This window comes from Nothobranchius furzeri, chromosome 6, assembly GCF_043380555.1.
Source record: "Nothobranchius furzeri strain GRZ-AD chromosome 6, NfurGRZ-RIMD1, whole genome shotgun sequence".
Taxonomy (NCBI): domain Eukaryota; kingdom Metazoa; phylum Chordata; class Actinopteri; order Cyprinodontiformes; family Nothobranchiidae; genus Nothobranchius; species Nothobranchius furzeri.
In genome coordinates, this window is record NC_091746.1 from 65,628,739 (window position 1) to 65,652,934 (window position 24,196).

Consider the following 24,196-nt stretch of genomic DNA (forward strand, 5'->3'; position numbering starts at 1 on the left):
TGGCTAGCCGTACCAGACACAGTGGGGGTGACAGAGTTCGCTTAGCTGGGAGCTGAGCCCACAGTCACTCTGTAGGCAAACATTAATGACTTGAACTTGCTTCTAGCAGCTGATGATGATTGGTGGAGTTCAGTGAGTGACTTGTGTCCTTGTGGGGGAATCCAACATCAGCCACTCTGTTATCTTGCAGAACTGCACACTGCAGTAGTAAGTGGTGCTTGTGTGTGCTCACAGCATGCTCAGTTAACCATTTTCAAAACTTCCTAATACAGAAATATAGATGCAAAAACTTTGTCAGAAAATTCTCCACAACTGCAGCTTCACATTCAAAAGCTTCAGGCTTTTTTGAGGAGTAAAAAAAAAAAGAGGAACATTTTAATTTACAGTAAGTCATTTCCACATAGAGCTATTAAACTGCTCTGGCTCGCTGCCCTGCTTAGGAAGGCCATAGGCCAGTTTCTATTCCAGCAGCTGAAGAGCGTGCACCCTGGACAGATCTTCAGTCCACTACAGAGTAACACGAGACACACCAGGAGTCATCCTGCACTCGTACTCCTAGGCACCTGATCAGTGGAGCGAGTGGAGTAACTGTAAAAAAAAATCACTGGTCTATTATTGACTTTTTTTTTGTTTTTACTAAGTTATGATTTTACAAAAAGCAATTAAGCTAAATTCTCAATCGCTCTCCCCAGTTTCTTGTGAGGGTAGTTCAGGGAATGTGTGTATATTAGGGGTTGTATGGACTAGTCGACTAGTCGACTAGTCGACTTCACGGCTCTGTAGTGACTTTTTATGCCTGTCATTGACTAGTCGCTGTCACGTGATAATGACCGACAAGATGCAGTCCTCCAGCAGGTGATGAGCCCTTGCGCCGAGAGGCGGAGGCGACGCTTGTGCCAGAGCGTCGGTACTGACACCGGCGGTAAAACGGACATTTAACCAAACTGTGACCTTTTCCCTCTTGCAATGTTACCTTCCGCTCACCCCCATCCTAATCTTAACCAGTTTGCGCATGCAAAGCTCTGATTGTTGACGCGCTCCATCTGCATCACCGCCAAATCAGGTGTCACCACCTCAAAAACAAATTAAACACGCAATCGTTCATGTCGGCTCATTTCCTTTCATGTTTTCTGTCTGTTATTTGTGCCTGATGCGTTTCGCTGCTGCGGAGCGAGGCGCCTCACCTGTTTTGTTCTCCAGTGACGCACCCCCAAGATTCCACTATCTCTGCTCCGCTCCGGCACGAACTCCGCAGCAAAAACGGTCCCGTTGTGGTCGGCCGGCGAGCAGCGGCACGCCGCTGTTTTTGCGGTCGGCCGGCGAGCAGCGGCACGCCGCTGTTTTTGCGGTCGGTAGATCTTTTAGAACTGCAGTTCAAAGGTAACTCATAAGGTGAATATATATGAAGCCAGGTAGCAGTTTTTCTTTAGGATTGAGAGGAGAGGCAGGAAGATAATAAACAGGCAGGACAGAAAAATAGTCAAATAAAAAGAAGTTTGTTTTTGTACTTGGTGGTTACAACAAACAGACACCATTGAAGGTAATCAGAAGTGAGGAACAGAAAATGAAATAATTATTTTAACGTTTAGAGCAGCAGGAACTCGGAGAGGCTGCAGGCGCATCAGTGAGTTTGCGGCTGCTGCGCAGGGGGAGGGGGGAGATGGCTGAAGCAGAAACTACCGTTGTTAAAAGAGATGTGTTAACTTAGAAAATGTGGGCGCAATTTTAATTGTCAAAAACTCCAGCGAACCTACAGACCCCCACCCCCCGGCTTCAGGTGTATGACGTCATCAACGACTAGTCGAAGTCGACTCGATTTTCATTACTTGACTGTCGACTTTAAAAAAAATTGAGTCATGCAACCCCTTGTGTATATATATACACAGTACACACACACACACACACACACACACACACACACACACACACACACACACACACACACACACACACACACACACACACACACGTATGAAAATATTCGGACATCTGACTGGATAACAGCAACACGACTACGGCTGTCTCCATGTGCTTTGCAACACAGATGTTTTATCTCCACAAATAACACAGGTCTGAAGGAGTTCTGCTGCGTGGTGGAGTGGCTAATGCTAACGGTTAGCTTCTACTAGTCGAGGTGTGCTCTGCTCTCTCCTGAACGCTAAATAAACAAGATGGAAGAATCCATGGAAGCGAATTTGACATTATGACGCCCTAATATGGCGGACTTTTCTAATCATTGTTTTCCCCGTAAATTTTCTTGCTGGCTAATGCAGGAAATGGCGGTAGAAGACCATTTTCACGTTCAAGGACCAGGATTAAGACACCCTGGGGTAGTCGAAGTCAGCCCATACACTACTAGCCATTAGTGTTCTCATCAGACAGCATTCAGCCGTAAAAATAAGATGTGAAGAAAATGAAAATCAGTTCTTCTGATTGTGAATCTGAATTAACTGAAAAAAAAAACACCCACACACTAATAAAATATAGAATTAGCCCTCATGCATCATTACAGACGTTTCTGTACATTTGGGTACATTTTGTTTCATCATCTTAGTCCTTAATCCATTTTTGCAACAACAGCTCTCTCTTGATGGTGATTTTTTTGAATAAAAACACATCAGTATAAAGACTTGGCTGTGTTTTATTTAGTTTAATGACAAATGACTCAGTTTTAGTGTATTTTTCATGAATTAAAACATTTCCTTTAAACGAGTTAAAGTCCCCCACATGACTGAACTTTTGGTCGCCAAATGCTGAATAAAAATCTATTTTTAATGTTTTAGAGTAGTTTTAGAAAGTGGACACTTTTGTCCTTAAATGTCCTAGGTGGGTAGTATATTAAACTGGTGCCTGAGGGGTTAAGTCTTTTCATGTTGGTTAGATGTGGACATCAGCCTGGAGCAAGTGTGTGAACCCCTAGTGAGCATTTTATGGCCTTAAAAGACAATTTGGCTCAAATTGAACTGAATTTAGTCTCAAAATGAAAGGTTTTTCTGAAGGGTTAAATTTAGTTTTAATGGGCCACATTTTGCAGAGATTGGTTGGAAGGAAAAAAGAAAACAGTGACAGAATCAGAGTTCAAGCTCAGGTCTCCTAATTATAATCCAGCTGAGCCAAACAACCACACTCTGTCGCTGGCTCTATACCCGTATGATTGTACAATATGTCTGTGATGTAGTTACAGTTGATTAGATTTTCATCTGTCTGATTTTTTGCTGCACCTTGTAACAAATTCAGGCAGCCATGGTCACACTCATACCTGGGGCCAATTTAAGTCTCCAGCGGTACGTGTTTTTGGACTGTGGAAGAAAACCCGAGTGTGCACAAGAACAACAACACTAACCTCTAGAGCAGTGTGACATGAAGAACTATAGCGAACGTGAGCTGAGGTGAAGAGGTGTGGAGCAGAAAATAACATGAAAAAAACGGAGCACAACGTTTGCTGCAGATCAATTTTCTAATGGATTCTGTGAGATGGGAAGATGCTCAGTTATTTTGGCTCATAATTGAGCAGAACTGCAAGGAAATATTTGTTGACCCAAAAAATGAATGCGTCTACTCAAACAGAAAGGAAGTGAGCTAGCGTTAGCTTCGCTTTCAGCTAACTCAACTCCATGAACACTGATCAGAAGAAGAAAAGGTAATGGTTGAGTGGGAGGGACAAGATGTTGCATTATCAAAACACTAAAGTAAAAAAAAAAAAAAAAAAAAAAAAGTAAAAAAAAAAAATATATATATTAAAACAGAGTACTTTACCTGTTAAACAGTCCTTTAAATAACCAATTATTTGGTTTTCTGTTAAAAACATTTGAAAATCTTTGCAGATGCACAGCGTGAAAATGCTCTCCTGAAGATTGCTTACACAAAAGAAAAACATCTAATTTATCATTTGCTAGTAATTAATCGACGTTGGTAGGAAAGACTTGAAGGTGAAACACTTTGAACATAAATTCTCTTCATCACAGGAGTAAAATAACCACATATAAATGACTACCCTAATATTTCATTATCTAACTTAACCCACTGGGTCCCAAACTTGTATTTCATGTACGGCTGGGCGATATGGCCTAAAATCAATATTACCATATACTGAGGATTTCACTTCGATAACAATAATCGGAGGATGTATACTGGTATGCACGGAAACAAAAGTTGTCCACTAGATGGGGCTGTCACGTGTATTAAGTAGAGTCATATTTTTATGTGACTCAAGGTGGCTTCTTAAAGGGACATGAACACTGCCAACCTACACACATCGTTTCATTTGTTTAATATCTAACTTATTGACATGGGAAAAATTATCTAGATAAGAGTAAGAAATTTCGATAACGATAAATTTTCGATTTATTGCCCAGCCCTAATTTCATGTGATTAAAAAAAAAAGCATATCTAGCTATTACAGATTAGTCAACTTTATTTAAAGAGCAAGACACCCCCTACCAGAGTATTACTCCACTCCCACTTCCTGTTTGAAAAATGCAACAAATGCTGTCGCCTATCAGACCGAGAGGGCGGAGCCGCTAACAAATACACACACGCAGGCTCACAACGGCATTGTGACATCATATGGTACCAGCTAACGTTCTAGGGTACCTCTTAGCCAATAGCGATGGCAGATTTAAATTCTAATGCAGTGCAGAGTTTTTACCTGACAACGGCACAACACTGACAGTTTTAGGCAGAAAATTTAAATTTTAACTAAAATGCACTAAAGTGCAAAACTATTGACAACTCGTGTCTGCAGCACGTATACACATTTATATAGCTTATAAAAAAATAGTTGATTTGGGGGTGACTTGCTCTTTAATGGGAAAAAAATTTACAAAAATTTAAATAACTTAAAAATACAGTTAAATAAAAATGTCAAATTTACTGAAAAAAAGGAAAAACAACAAAAATATGTATTTAAAGTCAATATCAAGTGTCTGTAAACAGTAACAAACAAGTAGAAGAGAATAACATTTTATAGTGTAAGGAGCCAATGTCCACATACAGTATGTGGACACATGGCTCCAGGTGGTTAATGTAAATCAACAAAATGTGTTTATATGAATCATGCACTGAATTTACAGAAAATGCTCATTGCTCATATGGGTTAGCCCTGCTAACCGCCATAACACCTCTATACCAGCTCAGTAGCCTGGTGGTAGAGTGTCCGCCCTGAGACTGGGAGATCATGGGTTTGATTCCTGGTCGGGTCATACCAAAGACTTAGAAAAAAATGGGACCCAATGCCTCCCTGCTTGACACTCAGCATTAAGGGGTTGTATTGGGGTGTTAAACCACCAAATGGTTCCTGAGCGCGGCTGTGTCTGCAGCTCACCGCTCCCCCAGGGCATGGGTCAAATGTGGAGAACAAATTTCGCACATTGCGTGTGACAACTGATGGGACTTTTTAACTTTAATCTATAAAACCAGTGAGTTAAAATCTGTTCACCATCAAACTACTTATTCAGTCAAAATGAGTCTTGGTTAACATTTTTGATGAATTGCCTTCATTTTTTAATCGGACATAAACCAATCATGTCAGTTATGAGGGAGTGGATCAGGTTAAGTGGTTTTCGTCGTACCTGTCACAACATCGGCATGCTCTTGAGACATGTGCTGGCTCTGATGGACCCATTCTCCGTTGCACTTGAAGAAGATTTGGAGCGCTGGCTGGGCTTGACACCGGAGCTTGATGGGGTTACTCTTAATAATGTAGGCATCAACAGGCTCCTGCAGGAAGCGGGGGAGGGTCTCAGACTGGCCATGCTGCAGGGCTTCACCTCTGGCACCTGGAGAACAAAAGCAAAACAAAATCCCTCAAATGTGATGTACAGCGCAATTTCTGATCAATGTTTGCCGTGAAACAACAAATAAAACCACCTTGTTCTGTTTCCCAACCAGCAAACAGAAAAACATAAACGTTTAAGCCAGATGCTGCTTTGTCTAGCTCTAACTTCACTCCTCCTCTTCTTCACCTCTGCAGCTGGATCCCAGCAACGTCTGTTCTCTCAAGCACGCTATTTTCAAGCCAAGAAGCAAATCATGAACGCAGAAATCCCTTTTTCCTCAGCTCCTTCACTGATGTATTACAACACTGACTAATAAATCCTCCTAAACATCAGTGTTTCATTTCTTTTAGCTGAAAAAATGTGCAAACTCATTTAAAAACAGCAAATAATAGTACAACATATCACCTATACATTTTAATAATTTAAGCCATTAGTTTGCTTGTTTTCCTCTATTTCTTCTTTATTATTTAAATGTGATTAACTCCTCGGGGAGATGACATGCAGAGGAGTACGTTGTCGCAAATATTGATCGTTTTCTGTATTAATAAAAGTGTAGAAATTAATCTCAGCCATAAAAAAATATCTAATTCACAATTTTAGACAACAATTCTTTAGTCTAGGATAGCAACAGAAACTTGTAGCAGTAACTTTTTGCACGCGTGTGTGTGTGTGTGTGTGTGTGTGTGGGGGGGGGGGGGCACAGCATTGTGTAAAGCAGGGTTTAAAAGCATTACTACATAATTACCTCATGTTTATTTTGAAGCAATCACAATTAAGAGATAACAACAAACACAGATTTGAAATAAATGAATCAAAGTGAAAAACCTGAAAAATGATCTGGTCTGAGAATTAGAATTAATAATTGTTAATAACACTCTGGAGGAAGATCAGGGCCAGAATGGCACCAAACAGCTTACGGGCGGAGGGATGGAGGTGCATTAGTCACACAACAGGACTAATTCCATAAAACCATGATTAATACTAATTTCGAGCATCCTTTGTTTTAAAGATTATGCATTAATAACAAAAGCATGGAGGCTGTGATCAGTTCCATCACTAGCTTACCTGTGATCGTAACCTTTGCTTGCAGTAGAAATAAAAGTGTTGGTACTCCCCTTAGAAAAACATCAGTAAACCCACTTAACATAAAAAAAAAACCTTTTACGAGTCGTTCACTCTCTATTTCATCACATTTCAATAGATCTGCTGTAATGTTTGTATTAATGCTTTGTGAATAAAAAAAAGCTCTCACGTTCTTGTTTCAGGAAGTAGAAGTTGGAAACATTTGGACTTTGTGGTTCTGAAATGTTATTTGCATATCTTTAATAAACAATCAAAGTTTAGCTTTTGTGTTGATCCAGTTAACTATGGATGCTAAAATCTAACGTTAAAATCTAAACTTTCCTAAATGTTTGCAAACAAACTATCCTGGCTCCCACAAACTTTTAGTCGATAAACAAAAACATTACTGGTTTTGTCTATTGACCGTTATCGCTTTCAAACAGAGGTTTTATTCATTTGTACTTTTTGATTTCTTCGACATAAAACACTGTAGAGACATAAAACGGCGTGTGACCAAAGACCCTTCTCCCAAATAAAGTTCAGGTTTTACATAGTTGACTGTTTGAGGCCTGAATTTTTTCCTGTTTTTCCATTTCTTTGAGTCTGATGAAGGAGTTTGGTTACCATGGTGACCTTAATAAACCACCAGCAGCAGCTTTAACTTTTCTGATCATATGTGTTCTCTTTAAATCATTATTGATCAAAACATAGTTAGGATTGTCCAAGATTATAAAAAAGAGTCCCTAATTATCAGATGTGTGACCAAGTCACTGCTTTGCAAGTCACAAGTCTTTCCACTTAAGTCTCGAGTCAAGTCAAATACAATCAAGTCCAAGTCGAGTCCAAGGTCAATGAGGTGGAAGTCCAAGTCAAGCCCAAGTCCTCAACTTTAAATTTTCAAGTCATTATCAAGTCATCTGTCCAACTTTAATTTAATGACAATGATAATAAATGAATTCCAGAAATAAAACTTTTTAAAGCTTCATTTATTTGCTCAAACGAGCAGAAAGTGCAACTGAAACTGATTATAAACAAAGTGCTGCTGCAGTTAGCAGCACAAGATCTAACCCAGAACCAAGAATGATTCATGATTTTTGTCCATGTCGTGCCACTTTTGTGCTAAAATATCAAATACGCTCAAGTCATCATCAAGTCAACAGATGCAAGTCGATTCAATTTGCAAGTAATTGGCTTTCAAGTCCGAGTCAAGTCGTAAGTCTTTATAGATTTTATCAAGTCAAGTCAGAAGTCATTGAAATAATGACTCAAGTCCAAGTCATGTGACTCGAGTCCACACCTCTGCTAATTACTGTTGAGCTTTAAGGAAAATGACGCAGTTCTAATGTTCTGGACTTGGTTGCGAGTCTGGCATTAACGTCTAGACGACAAGTTAGTCTATAAATGCTGAGACATTCCAGGTCCAAGCTTTATCGTCATGTGAACATTCAGGAAACGCGTTACTGCTGCCCACGCTGGAGGCCGACAGAATAACTTTAGACAAAAATTAAATGAAAGTAAAACAAAATCATTAAAAACTCCCAAAATAAAAAGTAGAGGAATAAAGAGGTTAAAGCACACAGGTTAACATTTAAACAGAGTAATTATTCATGCTGGTTTTCTTAGATGTTTTACTAATCCTGCTTTAATTAGATTATGTTGAGCATCCTATATTTTAGGAGGAGGGGGAGGAAATACAACTGGAGTAACGTGAACTAAGAAACTCATTAAAACTAATTAATGCCCCAAACTCTGCTTTGATCTGGGATGCCGGTGCTCCGTAAAAACTCTTATACCTCTGTTAGGGAATTTGGTAAAAAGGACAGGAGCAACACGTTAGCCGATGTTTCTCCTTTCTCACTCTGAATGTTTGAGGGGCATTTCAGTCGGAGAACGTTTTGCAACATCTGAGGCCCACAACTGTAATTATACTCTGACTAATCCGCTAGTTTGCTGGAGCCTCTTTCATGCGAGTGTGAAGAGTTTACTGAGGCGAACCGTCCCGCTCCCTCCCCTAATGATCCCAGCTCCTCACTGCACCCTCCACGTTTCTCCTCAGTGATGGGTGTACCTCAGAAAAATAAAGAAGCCCATCAGGATTAGAGGAGCCACTCTCTCATTCCCTCTCTCCCTCTCCAGCTAATCTAATCCTCCTACCTTTCCTGCTGGATGTCTCCTGATGGAGGGGAATAGATAAAAGACTCTCTGTGATTCCCCGGCTGTGAAAATCACAGCACTTGTTCAGTTCTCCCTTTCCCTCTGTGCGACGCATTCACATTCTCCCCTTCGTTCCCGGATCTGGAGCCGAACAAAGAGACATGCTTTTAATTTCAAAATGACTAGCCCTAGGCAAGCTTTTCTTGTACAGAGTGCTCCACTTTGTTTCGTGAGCACAGAATTGACACGGTGTATTTGTGTTTCGATAGATGAAAAACACAGACTGGGAGTGCGCATCCAGAAGATGATAGATGGGAACAAGAATACACAAACTCACGGCTGTCAAACCTCGTCAGAGCCCTTTAAGTAGAGACACATTTGATAATAAATCAGGTGATATTTAATGCTTACCAACATGGCATTAGGAAAGTAACACATGTAGTGGCTTAGAGATTATATCAGCCATGCACAGGCTGTTTTATTTCAGCTGAAGAGCAAGTTGACCGAAAAAGACAGGGATTAGAAAAGGCCACTCAGATCTACGGACTCAACCTTCTTGGCTCACGGCGAGGAAAGCTGTTGTGGATTTAGCATCCAAGAGAGAGTAGAGCATGTCTCAGTTGGTAGAAGCTAACTGTTAGCATTAGCAACGCCACAGCGCAGATGGAGATAAAACACCACCGAGTCAGTGGCAGAGTCGCATTGCTGTTAGCCAATCAGATGAGAGATGTCTGAATATCAGGAATATTATGACTCCAAATCCTGCTGTTTTCTGCTCCAATTCCTCCGACCAACTTCTACTTCCCGGAACAGGAACTTTTTCTCCACAGAGCTTCACTCAAGGCATCCATTTGTACTTAGAGATGGGTACCGAATTCGGTACTTTTTAAGGTACCGACCAAATTCCACAGTACCAACCGAGCACCGATTCACTTCATTTGAAACGGTGCCTCGTTTCGGTACCCGTCCTTCACAACGAGAACTTGCCTAGACAGCTGCGCATGCGCAAGAGCGTGGTTGAAAGAACGCACGCTAAAGCTTGGGTCCACTTCACTAAATGTGATGGGTAACTGGGTGATGATGAAACCAGCGACAACGATCTAAGTGAGACATCCTCATCTTAATCTGCCCCGGTAGGTAAATAAAATGTTTAAGATAAGGTTAGCTTGATTTGTTAGCTTCCGTTTCACTAATGGTGCGTTCGCTTTCTCCTCGGAACTCCGAAATTCCGACTAGAAGAACATGAACGCGCTCTAAAGTTTGGCTTCACTTTACTAAATGCGACGGGTGATTGAGTGAAGATGAAACCAGTGACAACGATTTAAGTGTGAGGCATCATCGTTTTAATCTGCTCCAGCAGTTAAACTGTTTAAGATAACGTAGCTTGATATGTTAGCTTCCTATGCCACCATTGTAATCAGCTAATGGTGCGTTCGCTTTCTCCTTGGAAATTCTAACTTCCCAGTAGGAAAAATCAAATGAAAAAGGACGTCAAAAGGAATGAAGATACACAGTAAATTTAGTTCACAGTAAAGATGTTTGCTTCAGTTTAATTATCAGCTTATAAAACTACAAGGACGATGTTAAAATACAAACAGTTGAATGTCATTTATCGTGATATTTATCAAATATGGTTATATATTGAGAAAAATATATATTTAATTATAAAAGATAATTAAAAATATTAAACACTCAAAAGTATCGAAAATTGGTGCCGTTAAGTACCGGTATCGATTCGTAGGTACCGGGAATTTGTACCGGATCGATTCAAATGTCAAAGGTACCCATCCCTATTTGTACTAGAGACCACAGCAAATGTATTGATGATACGAGTGAAAGAGACCTTTAACAGTCTGTTCATGACTCAGATTTCTCCTTTTCTGTTTGGCTCCTGGGACGCTTTTGCCACTGACAGATTAAAAGCAACACATGAAAGGGAAGTGGTGCCATTGGACCTGGGGCGGGTGTTAAGGGATGTGTGGCTTACAAGCGTTTAGCCATCTCCGGAAACAGCAGAACATTGTCTCTTTTGGGGAAATTTCTGAATATAAATCACACGCTGCATTGCGGAGCACAATATATTTTTTACTGTTAAGCCACGGTGTGATAAGGCCTCGTGACACAGCGTTCACACTGCAGCGTGATGCAGTTTGACATTCTCACAATGCTCATTTACATCTGAGGCTGACGCGCGGTTCATCTCGCAGCAATATGCTTTGGCTCCGTCATTTAGGAGGCCGCTGAGGCCTATGCTTCACACTTTTCAGAATGATCTACAACCGATGCTTCCGTCTGGCAATAACACATATGGGGGCAAAGATACATTTAGCCAACTCCTAGAGAAAACAACACATCTCTGCCAAAGGCCTGAGTGATGGCTCTATTTTCTTTCCCTTTCCCTGCCTGTGTGGCTGCCTTCGCACGTAAACAAACATTTCTACAGGAAACAGTCTAGTTCTGAAGAAACCAGAGAATTTTACTCGAGTATGGCAAAGACTCCATCTCCTTGCATCCTAATGGACGTGGTGAATAACTAAATTCTTCTTCACATATAGACTGAGGAGACACCCACACAGATGTGTTTTGTTCTGCAAGTTTAGCTGCAAGATCATGTTATCATGGGGAAACTTGTCTTTTTCTATTGTTTCTCTTGTTTGGAGGCAAGGAGGGCAAATCGTGTTGTGCTCAGATTTATTTTCAGCTGTAGCTTTGAGTCCAAACATTTCCCTATTCATTCCCGATAGAAGATGTCATCTGCGCGGGAGTTTGGAGGGCTTTTGTGTTTAATTTATCAAATGTTTCTAGAGGTTGACAGGTCTGGGCAGCGGGCTCACCGGTCTACCACCTGGACTCCAAAACCCGACTTTGTGGGATATTTACAGAATATGATTTATCTTCTGAAATAAACAAGCCCTTGTTCTGTGTCCTCCAAACCTGCGTGTATCATTCAACATTAACGGGGCCTTCCACAGGCTACTCCTGCTGCATGCGCTGATGCTATCATGAACGCTGACCTTTGAACTTGTGCTGCGATACCCACACAGATGGTTGCTCTCCTCTTTGGCCCAGAGGATGCGATGTCAGTGCAGGCCAAGATTAATTTTAAATTGTGAATCTCCTTGTGTCCTACAGTAGAAACTGTCAGCACACTGTCAGGACGGATACGTAGAACGGATTTCAAATACATGAGTCAGCTGAGCTACAATAACAGCTCGAAAATAGGGCTGATTTCTCGCTGAGCTTTAAGTGCACCTATGCTGGAGTAATAGTGCAGAAATCCTCAATAAAAGACTATAATCCTTTTAATATTTGACTTGATGAAAACAAACTGGCTTTGTTATTAGCTACTTATTTAGCTCATTCTTCTAATCCGACAGAGGCCTGAATCTGAATCCTGCTATCTCGACCTGTGTTGTCTGTCGCTGTCGCTCTGTTCTCAGCCCTGCCCGATCCAAGCAACACTTATTTTGACTTTAACCTGCAGCTGTTAGTTCTTACTTTTCACATTTGTCTCCTTGAGTCAAAATCAATAAAGTATGACTGACTTTATCCACACTGTACAGTGATGCAACAGTGAATCTATGCAAAAAAACTAAATAAAGTTGATTCTCTTGAGATGGAAGAGAGAAACAGAAAAGTGCGATGTCTTCCGAAGTGTTTTTGTAAGTATTATGTTTCTTGCTCTCCAGATTTTGTTTCATGCTGCTTTACCACAAACCTCGTGTGTCAAAACTTTCAAAAGCCGCATGGGATACAAACTATTTTGTAAGAGAAGTGTTTGCATCATTGGCAGTGTGCAAACTTTTCTGTTGCTAAAACAGGTGCATTTATCTGAGCTGACACAACATGTTAAAGACATACCTGAGCTGGTTACGCCGGGGACACACCGGCCGCGGAAGCGCTGCGAAGCGCCGAGAAGCGAATCGCTCACGAAATTCGGCCGCTGCTCGCCGCTCCTCAGTTCAGATCGGACGCGCCCCAGTCGAGGCGCGCCTCGGCTCAGCTGTAGTTTTTCTTTTAAACACTTGGTGTCCTCCATTTCCTCTCTGCCTTTTCTCAGCTCTTTTCCTCTACGTTTGAGTGTTTGTACGCGTATGTGTGTGTGTGTGTGTGTGTGTGTGTGTGTGTGTGTGTGTGTCTGCGTGTGTGTGTGTGAACCTATGGTATGAGTTGTTTCTGCCAGTTGAATCTCTTGGAACCCGCTCCAATTCTGCAGCTGTATCCTAGCAGTTTCTTCTGAAATGGGTACGTAAACAATCATGTTTTTCGGGGGCGAACAGCTCCTTGTGTTTCTCAACTTCCATAATTAATTTAAAGTCATCCATCTTAACTGTTTGCCTCAGACTTTCTGCCTCTCTGTCCTGTTTGCTCCCGTGAAAAGACACCCAAAACCACACACCCCTTCACGTGGTCACACACGCACAGAAGTTCGATGTGTGTGTGTGTTTGTGTGGTTTTTCTGCAGTTTCTGTTTTCGAACACATTTGACTATTGCGGAATTTCATTTTGAAATTCTTTACTTTGTTAACTTTACCGGCCTGCCTCTTTTGTCTAGGTTTGACTTCCTGCCAGAATTGACGCGATTCACCCGCAGCTCGCGAAAAAAATAGAGCCGACGCCGAAATGATCGCTGCATGGCGCGGGCTGGAGCGCCGGCGCGAGGCGATTCGCGGCGCTTCGGCGGCCCATGTGGTCTATAGAATAGCTTAACAAGAGCGCCGAATGAAGGCGGTCCCATTTTCGCGGCGCTTCCGCGGCCGGTGTGTCCCCGGCGTTATTCAGAACGAGTGTTACACGGAGTCGATATGTTGCCTAATGTTGGCCAGCCACATTTACAGCATTTTAATACGGCAGCTTTTTAGCTCGTGGCTGGTTTAGCCCTAGCTGTTCAGTCCTGCTCAATATAAGGTATGGTAAGGCAGAGACTTCACCAGCGCATACTGAGAGACTCTCTTTAGCTATTAGCATGTGTTCATAGTATAGTGCATGGGTCTAGTGTCTTTGGGGGACGCCATGTTACACGCCATCTTTCCTTCTAGCCAGCTCAGAGTCCCGCGCCTGTCAATGACATCACACTAGATGACTGGCTGGGTAGACGACTTATGGAAGTAGTTAGGCAGTAAGAAATACAAATTTAATACCAAAACTGCTAAACTCTTTCTTAAACATATGTGAAAGAACATAATTGAAAAGAAGAAGCAATATATTTTGGTCTAGCGGTAGTAATTTAGTATGAGTACATCACTGGCAGGCACAGGACCCCGAGCAGGTCTGGAAACTACGGTGCCAGAAAACTACAATGAGTATTGCATTCTCTCAATGCCTGGAATGAACTGAAGGACCATCAAAGTCTGAGGAGTTACGCCAGGGTTGATTCTGCTCCACGGGTAACAACGTTTACCGTAATATTTTTAAACTAGCGACAGTCATGACAATATGGTGTAAAACTACCCTGAAATATATGTATTTACTGCCCCCTAGTGGCAGCAAACTACATACTACTACTCTAATGAAGACAAATGATGCAAAACTCACTTGCATAATTTTGTGTTGCCATGAATAAAAACCATCTGCTTGTTTCTTGTCAGCTTTTGCTTTCAGGAATCATATGGCCCTTAAGTTTAGGCATATTTCTACGTAAGCACTTCAACATGTGTTTAAAATGAAAGATGGCCTTTAACTCTACAACTCCCTCTCATGACGAGGTTCAGCGTGCTCCCGTTTATCATCTTATCCTTCAGACAGAGACGTCGGGCTTAAATGAAGTTTACACATTTTATTTAATTCTCTATTCATCCCTGTTCTTCTACTTCAAACCACCCCACGCTTTAAATCGCGTTCATTTTTTTTCATTCATTCAGGCATGTTCTGAAACCAGTAAGCTTGTTTTTTATCATCATCTTTCTCCTTTAAACCTGTTTAAGTGTGTTCAGTGAGCGTGGGTGGTGAAGCCTTCTGCTACTAAGTTTTAGCTGCTCACATCACAACACCTTGGCGCCCTCAATCCTGTGGCTTCTCACTCGCAAGGGTTTTATTGCACTGATAATAATAAGTGGGACAGTTGTCTACTTTAGAAGGCATCTCTCACTTTTTGTGGTTTCACCTTCCGCTAGCTTTGCTGTCAGCCACGCGTCCGCACCAGCCCTCTCAAGAAGACGGATAGCAGAGGCTGCAAACATTCTGCTTTCGTTTGCTTCAGGATAGAAAAGCCTAAATAATAAAACGAAAAGCAGAGGAAATCACAGCAAAGAGACTCCTGTACAACGTTACTCATTTATTGGCACGATTCAATGAATTCTCACTAATGTCTGTTTGTGCCTATTTATTATAAATACTGCTTTTCCAGAAATGCAGAAAAAAGTTTCTTAACTTTTACAAACTAAACTCTCCTCATCGTCAAGTAATAGGGTACAGAGGCAAATCACCTAATTACTCCTATCTGTTAATTAAAAGTAAGTGGATTAGTTACATGTTAATTATTTCACCATGGTAACAGGTCAGCAACAGGTTCGAGAAAAATAAGGTGCTGGATTTGCTCGTGAGTGAGAGGAGCGCAGCTCGGAGTCTCTGCCTTGATGTAAACACCGACTTTTATCAAATGTGTCTGTGAAACTACATGAATAAATGCAGCTTGGCAGTGGTCAACACTGCATTAATTACATATGCCCTGTGTGAGATCCCTTCTCCGGCTGTATCGACGCAAATTCAAGCAGCAGATGGAAGGACTAGTTTGAGGATTAGAGGTGAGGCTAGCAGAGGAGGTGGGGGTGGAAGGAGATTGCTGAAGCAGATGATAGGTGGGTGTTGAAGATAGTGAGAGGCGCTGGGGGAGCATCTGCTTGGATCGTACGTGTCTATGGCAGAAAAGCAGAGGGGAAAAAAATCTGCATTTTAAAGTCTTTCTAATTCCTGACTCTTAAAGAAAAATCATTTATTTTGTGTTTTTGAATGTCCTTGTTCTTTTAAAGGGACACTAGGCAGTTTTGGCTTGCTTTACCACCCCCTAGTGTTCATTTTAAATAATTGTCGTGAAAACAAAACAACTCTTCTTGGATCCAATTTTTGTTGGCCACTTTTTAAAAATCTCTTTTTTAATATATATTTTAACCCGTTCACTGCCAATGTCGACTAAAGTCGTTATTTGCATGTTTTTAACTGTGTGGGCGTCGGAACGAGCCCCCGCACCGTGAAAACAAACATCTCAGCTCTAAAGCCGATCTTCATCCGCGTACGTCACACATCACATGATCAGGAAGCAGAAAATCCATGTGTTAGGAGATCGTTTTGGGTCGCTGCTGTAAAAAAAAAGTGAGGCGCAAACCGGAAAAGCTTCCGCCGACCACTATTCAAAAACGGATTATGAAAGAACGGATAACGCTCAAAATGCGCGGATTCTTCCTGATGTAAGAGGTGAGTATCCGCTTTGTTTTGGCGTCGACATCATCCTAGCGCGCAATGTTCTGTGACTCTCAAAAAAACATTAAATACAGTGAGAAACGCTGGAAGCAAAGAGCTTTACCGACCAGGAAACGGCTGGCAGCGAATGAGTTAATGTTATCTCTTTTCTTTTTTCTTGTGAGGTTCAGCCATGACGAACATGAGGTGTAAACACGGAGCGCCGTAAAGCGATGCTGCTTCTCGCGATGTACGTGACTTTATGAGACTTCAGGTCAGCAGCCAGGGAAGGCTCCAGTTACAAACGTGGTTATCTGCACACAAGGAGCGAGGGGGCTGAGAGATAACTCATTCAAGGTCAAGGTAGAGGTCAAGTTTAATTATATAGCACTGTTGCAGTAAATCCAGCAACCTCAAAGTGCTGCAGACGAACAGAAACAAAGACGTTAAAACCAAAATTAAAATACACAAGAGTAAAGCAGTAACAAAACACACAATAATAGCTAAAAGTCAGACAGGGACACAAAATACATAAGAATAAAAAAAAATGGGCTGCATTGAAAGCCAGATCAAACGAGTCTTAAAGAAGGAACCAAGTACTCCAGACTACATGAGGTCCTTAGGGAAGGCTAGGACCAGCCACTGAAAAAGCTCTGTCAGCACGAGTCTTTAAACAAGCTTTAGGAATTAAGCCTGTAAAGGGTCCTTTTAGCATCTAGCTCAAGACAATTATTTAAAATATCTAACAAAGTTACTTCTAAAGGCTCCACTTTCCAACTTGCTGCAATGATTCTAGGACAAAAACTACAGTAAAAACAGGAAATCTCGGACTGCCAGCTGAAGAGCAAATGGCGTGTGAACGGTGACCCTGATCACATTTAGTGTTCTCAGAACTCGTAATCCTAGCACATCAGTTTGTGGGAAAAGGTGTCTGCTGACAAGCTGACGGACGATAAACAACTTAACATCCATGTTTTGTTTGTTTCACCTTTATTCACACAAACGTGTCTCAGCAGATCCGTCCCCAGTCTGGCTCAGGCCTTCCTGCTGAACTAAAAGCATCTAAAACTCATGGAGGAGACCAACCACTACCTAATTCCAGTCCTTGTCTTCAAGCACTTTGACTTTAATCAAAAAGCAACACCTTGAGCTCCAAATCTCCCCTCTAACTTGTGATTTCTGTGCAGTGAGAGCCACTGAAGCAATCCATTTCTTCTCTGCCTTCCAGTCTCTTAAAAAACAGCATGGCCTCAACAGAAAGAGATGCCAGAGTGCTTTGTTCAAATATTGATGCAAACCTCTCATCTGTCATCTCAGGAACCAACACACTCGCACACACGGACACTCAGCGGCTGCATGTGCGCCACAACCAAATCTCTGCAGGCAGATACAGTTTTCCTGACACACATGCCAGATGCCCAATGAAAACGGGAACAAACAAATGTTGACTCTGCTGTGATGGACTATTTCACTTTTAGGCCACTTCGGTCCCTCGTGTTCATTCAGAAAACTATTTCTTTCCCCATTTCTCATGTCAAAAAAGTGGAAATAAACATCCTGATACGCAGCTGCTTCTTTGTTATTATCAATGCTGTGCAACAGGTCTGATCTTCACATGGGAGCTGCTATAAACAAGCTCCTCTCTGTTTTACGTCAGCAGCTCTTGGCTGTAAGAAGGTAAGGGCTGCACGTATGAAGGAACATAAACATATGCACTTCCGCATCAACATTTATCTCTACTATGGGACCGGGGCTCATATAAAGCCCCGCGACTGGAGGGGTTATAAATGCAACACAGACAATGGCACAACGGAGCATCTAAGCGTGAGAAACACGTCATGAATGGGAAGGACATGGAAACAATAGAACTTCTGCCGAGAAGTCCCTTATTTTTTTCATAAAAATCCACCCATTATTACCACCATTAATCAGGAGTGGACCACCCAGAAGCCAAAGGCTGCAGATTCAAAAGTGTTATAAACACAAGCCCTCACACAGAAGGCTCTGTCCACACACATACATGTGAAAGTTTGATACAACACAAACTCTTTCCAAGCCCGATTCCATCACAGAACGAGCAAAATAAAATGCTGAATATTTGCAACTTATCCAGCTTGTTGACAAACCAAACCCATACTTTTCCCTCCAGCTGGCCACGAAGCAGCAATCAAGCTAAAACTGAATCAAGAAAGGCCAGGTTCACACACACACACACACACGCATGCACGCACGCACACACACACACACACACAGAGTAAACAACTCTGGAATAAACAAACACGGTAGGAGAATCATGCAGCAGGATTCTGTCACCTCTCATTCAACAGAGAGCATGCTCCTTTAGGAATTGGCACCAAGATAATCCAACGTGTTTCATATCCCCAGCCTTCCCAATGTCGTTACGAGCAAACCAGAATGTTCTTAACACACCACACATGGTAGGAAAATCTAATAAAATTATCTTTAGATCAACCATGTTAACCCTTTAAGACCTGCCATAGAACAAGTTCGCCAGGACTTATATTTACATTTTTACATGCTGTGGTGCCATTTTTTGGAGTATTTCAACTTTCTATGCATCAATACATACCTTACATGCTAAATTTTAATAATATGAAAGTAAAATGTTCATAGCAGCTATATAGTTTACTAAAAACTGCAATTATCCATACAGAAATGAAAACTTGTTTTTTGTTTTCACACATTCTTTTCAGTATAAAGAAAATTGACACCTTTATCCCTCAAAATTGTCAATGAAAAAAAGTTTCACACAACCCTTCCAAACAACCACAAATTTATTTGAAGTGTTTTCATAATTTAGATTCTGAGATACACTCATTTATGTAAACTGTAACAAAAACGAAAACATAATAATCAGCAGAAGTCTAATATAATAATGTTGAATATTTGTGGCTAATTTTTCAGTAGTATATTGTTGTCCTTTTCTTTCACTAATAATAACAACAATAATAAAGAATATTGCGTGAACATATACGTGAGGAAACTGAAAGTAAAACTGAAACATCACCCGGCGCTGTGAAGGCGTCAACTGCTTTAACGAGGGAGGATGTACCGTTTGGTGGGTCTGTGGTTCATTAAAACGGTTGTAGTGGTGTGTGTGTGTCGGGAGGTTGTAGTGTGTGTGTGATGTGTGTAGGATGTGTTTGTCTAAATGTATTATTGTGAAAAAGAACAAGAAAAAGCCGAAAAACTGGGACTACGGAGAACTACAATTCGCAGGAAAATGAAGTTATGGAAGGGGATTGGGTGAGTAATAATCATGTGACAGTTCACGTTGACAACGTGATGACGTTTATTCTAGCATGTGAAGCCCTGTGAGCTGCAGATCAGAACGAAACAGTGTCTGTGTCTGAATGAAAACGCCTTTTCTTATTTGCGCATTTTGGTTGTTTGTTGCAAACTCATCAGCAGAAATACGCAGCGCTCTGGGACGCGTTCAGTGTGTGAGATGTAAGTGTAACTCCTCCGGTTTAATATGCAAAAAATTGTTGTTCTATCTTATGTAGTTTCAGTTTTACAAGCATTTGAACACAGATATGCAAATGGGCAGTCTTAAAGGGTTAATGAGGTGCTTCCTTAGAGGAAATTTTCACTTCTCCACTTGAAAAAGCGTATATAATGACTTCCTAATGATTATTCAATGGCCAGAAAGTCGAAATGTAACTTTGGATCGTTTTTTTTACTCTTGGCTTCTTCAACCAGCCCACGTGCATCCCACGAGCACTCCAAAACGAGATCTTGAGTTCTGGCCTTACTGCTGTCACAAAGGCAGGGTGAACAGTACCATTTAAGGACAGCACAGAGCAACACCGCTATAGCCCGCACTGCTCAGCTTCCAGAAATCACAGCCAGAAACAACGCCATTTTAAACTTCATTTTGGAACTAGTTGTCCTTGAAAATATAGTAATAATAGTTTGTATTCTCAACTATCAAACTTGTATGACCCTTTGCAGGGTTAATGAAAATGCCACCCAGCTCCTATCACCCCTATAGCCAGAACATTACACTTGCAACTTCAGAGATGTATTTATTTCTACTTCTTCTTGAAGTTTGTCTATAAACTAAGCAAGAGGGTGTGCTATTAACCAACCAAATCCAGCTCAGTGGCCTAGTGGTAGAGTGTTCGCCCTAAGACTGGGAGATCAGGGTTCGATTCCTGGTCGGGCTGTACCAAAGACTTGAAAAATGGGACCCAATGCCTCCCTGCTTGACACTCAGCATTAAGGGGTTGCATTGGGGGGTTAAACCACCAAATGGTTCCCGAGCGTGGCTGTGTCTGCAGCTCACCGCTCCCCCAGGGCATGGGTCAAATGCGGAGAACAAATTTCGCACACACACCTGTGTGTGTGACAACTAATGGGGCTTTAACTTTAACTGCCCCGTTGGGAAAATATAACGCTCTAGTCTGGTTCCAGCATGTTCCCTGCATGTTTTAGATCATGAGCACAGCTGATTTGTTTAATTTAGGTATGAATCACCACAGTAGGCACTAAGAAAGGCTGGGGAGACATTTCAGCTGTTAGATTAAGGTGTGAAAAAGATAAACGCATAGCGAGGAGATAGTTTTGGCTTTGGTTCAACAAACCGACAGTAGGAGGTGCTAAAAGCAAACCAAAACCGCCTAGTTCCTCTTTATTGAGGAGAAACTGCATATGAATACCTCTCTTCCCTACATCCCGAGGAGTCGTTAGCCTTTATTGTGTGGGAATTTATGCCTTATTGAACCTAGCCTTGATTATACTTTTGCTTGAGACAGAACTACAAAAAAGTCTGTGAAATGGAAGTTGTGGATCCTCCAGGAACTTCCTCTAAAATCCAGAAGATTCTGTGTGACTGAGTGAAAACAATTAATCCAACCAAAGATGGCACGTTTTTGAGGCAAAGCCGAAGCACAGCAGAGAGGGATGTTCGTATTTGAAACTATTTCCACCAAATACAGATTTAAATGTGTTTCAATCTTTTTCCAAACTTTAATGCTCAGGGATCATTTACAGAGTTTGTTGTTGGTATTAATGCATCCAATCCTCCAACATCCTAGGATCTCTAATTTCACTGTTTTCTCTCAGTAAAATCACACAGATTATAGAGGAGGCAAACAATAATTAGCAGACATGAGAGTTTGCTCATAAATGTTTTAGGGTGACATTATCAGACCGTTTCATCATCTTTAGCTGTGTGTTTGGTATAAAAGCTGTGGCCTACTTTATTCAGCTTTGCTATGTCTTCTTTATATATACACAACCTACTTCTTAGAAAAACACCCAGAGATGTATTTATTTCTACTTCTTCTTGATGTTTGTCTATAAACTAAGCAAGAGGGTGTGCTATTAAGCAAGTGTACAATAAAAGTGCATGTGTTGAACGGTGTGTGTGTGTCCCGTACAAACACCCAGGTGGCATATATGTCTTCATCGCTGTTTTGACAGCTTGCCAGCTCAGTTTTGGCAGGCGGGAGATAGTGCTTCCCTCAGCTCTCCCGATAATCAAAGAGTAAACATGCTGAAGCAAAAGTGGGTTACCTGGATGTCAAACTGACAAAAAAACCTCTCCTATTTCTACCATATAATCATTTTTTTTATACATTTGCTCATTCTTGTATTCATATCTGAATGAAAACAAACCGATCCCAGAAAGAGGTCCCAGCATTTGCATATGCCTTTCATTTTCAGTGTGTCAGGGATAACTCCAGCAGACACTTTTTTCGTCCTCCATCACACAGATGAGAGATGTAAGCTAAAACTACAGTAATACAAATAAGCTCTGGACTCATGTATCTGTTCACAGAGCACAGGGATAATCCTAGACAATCCGGTCAAAATGATGACTTAGCGCTTTTATACAGCTTCATCATCAATTATAAACATCAGCAAATTCATAAGGAAGTCACTAATGCTGTTGTTATATATGTGACGGTTTTTGGATATGGATTAAAGATAAAACAACTTTGTCTCATGCACATCACATATTAGTTTATCTTCCTAATCCATTTCCTAAATAATTTTAAAGATTAACTTTGATCACATTTTTTATACATTTGCAGTGGTCTCTGTTAGAAATGAGATGTTAGTCGCTGTCAGGGGAATAAAGCTCTGGTGCGCCTGTTTGAGGACGTGAACATCAGCTGGAGGAGAAAATGGAAGCAGACGGCAGAATTTGGAGTCTTGTTTCTTAATATTTAGACATCTTGCTTCTGATTGGCTAACATCAACACAACTCTACCACTGACTGATGTTTTATCTCCACAAATTACACAAGCCTGAAGGAGTTCTGCTGTGTGGTAGAGTTGTTAATAATAATGGTTAGCTTCTACTGTGTCCTGGAACACAGCCTACACCATTGCGAGTCAGATGGGTGACGCCATGAATGTTACATGACAGTGTGGCATAAATCCGTCAGGATTTTCAAATCCTAGAGTTCCGTGGTGTTAAACTGGATCGCGCCCACCACATCAATGGAGTGATCTCCTCCTCCTTTTTCCACCTTCGTCAGTTGGCAAAGATCGAACCCTTTTTGTCACGTCATGATCTTGAGATGGTAGTCCATGCTTTTATTACGGTGCTATTGGACTACTGCAACTCTGTTTTATTCGGTGTGAGCAAGGGCTCAACAGCCAGGTTGCAAATGGTGCAGAATGCTGCTGCCAGATTTTTAGAGGGCAGGCGCAAGTTTGACCACATTACTCCTGTTCTGGCTGCGCTTCATTGGCTGCCCATTGATGTAAGGATTCGTTTTTAGATACTTTTGCTGGTTTTTAAAACGTTAAATAGTTTGGCCCCTCCTTACTTGGTGTCACTGCTTCAACCGCACACCCCTGCACGGTCACTCCGCTCGAAGAACCTCGTGCTCCTCTCGGTCCCAAAAATGCACCTAAAGACACGTGGTGATGGGGCCTTTGCTGTGGCAGGTCCTAAGCTTTGGAACGAGCTTCCTCTCAGCATAAGGGCCTCCACCTCTGTTGCGGTTATTAAGGCAAGGCTAAAAACCTACTTTTATGATCGGTCTTTAATCTTTCTAACTAGTTTTTATTGTTTTACTTATAGCAATCTGTGTGTTTTTTTTATCTGTATCATGTGATCCAGTGTTTTATTTTCTGGACTTAATGTTTTATGTTTTTACTTGGTCTGTGTAGCGCCTTGGTGGCATCTTTTTGCCTGTAAGGTGCGATTTATAAATAAAGTTGAGTTGAGTTGAGTTTTTCAGAAGCTAAAGCAGGAGACAGGTGTAGAAGACTATTTTCACATTCGGCCTACATGAACAACTCAGAGTGACTCAAAAATAATCAGTAAAAGAAGGTTTCTCAGTGAACCTGCTCTTTAATTGCTAGCTGGATTACACCCCAAAATGTTTTCTCTTTTTCTTCTGTTGATCAAAGAATCTGAGTTGGCAGAAGTTGGTTTGAGTGGAGGGTTTAACACTTGATTTGCATGAGTAATGTCTACAATTAGACTCAGGCAAAAATGTGCTTTGGTTGGGATTAGGGTTAAATGCAAATAAGCACAAACATGCTGTGCTCAACATGAAACATCTTGGCAGGGACGTGCAGGATACACAAGTATGTTATAGGCTCAGTTGATTTGGGACCTGTTTAAATGCATTACAGAGAATTCCCTCTTTAAATTAACAGGAAATTTTGGTCAAAACAAATCGGATTATGGAAAAACCTAGGAGGACAAATTTCGTGAGTCTTTGAGGGAAGGTAGAACATTCACCTGTTAATGTTAGTGCAAACTGTCTGCAGATTTAAATGTTCAGAACTTTTTCATTTATTTATTCTTTGTTTAACCAG

The 24,196-nt window shown here is 41.3% G+C and overlaps 1 protein-coding gene across 1 annotated transcript in view; it reads right to left on the reverse strand.

Annotated features, from left to right (window-relative positions):
* LOC107374870 (netrin receptor UNC5D) overlaps positions 1-24,196 on the reverse strand; it is a 354,048-nt gene that overhangs the window by 164,493 nt on the left and 165,359 nt on the right. Inside the window, exon 2 of the mRNA XM_015943168.3 lies at positions 5,571-5,777. Coding sequence (XP_015798654.3) covers positions 5,571-5,777 — 207 coding nt within the window. The remainder of the gene's footprint in view (positions 1-5,570; positions 5,778-24,196) is intronic.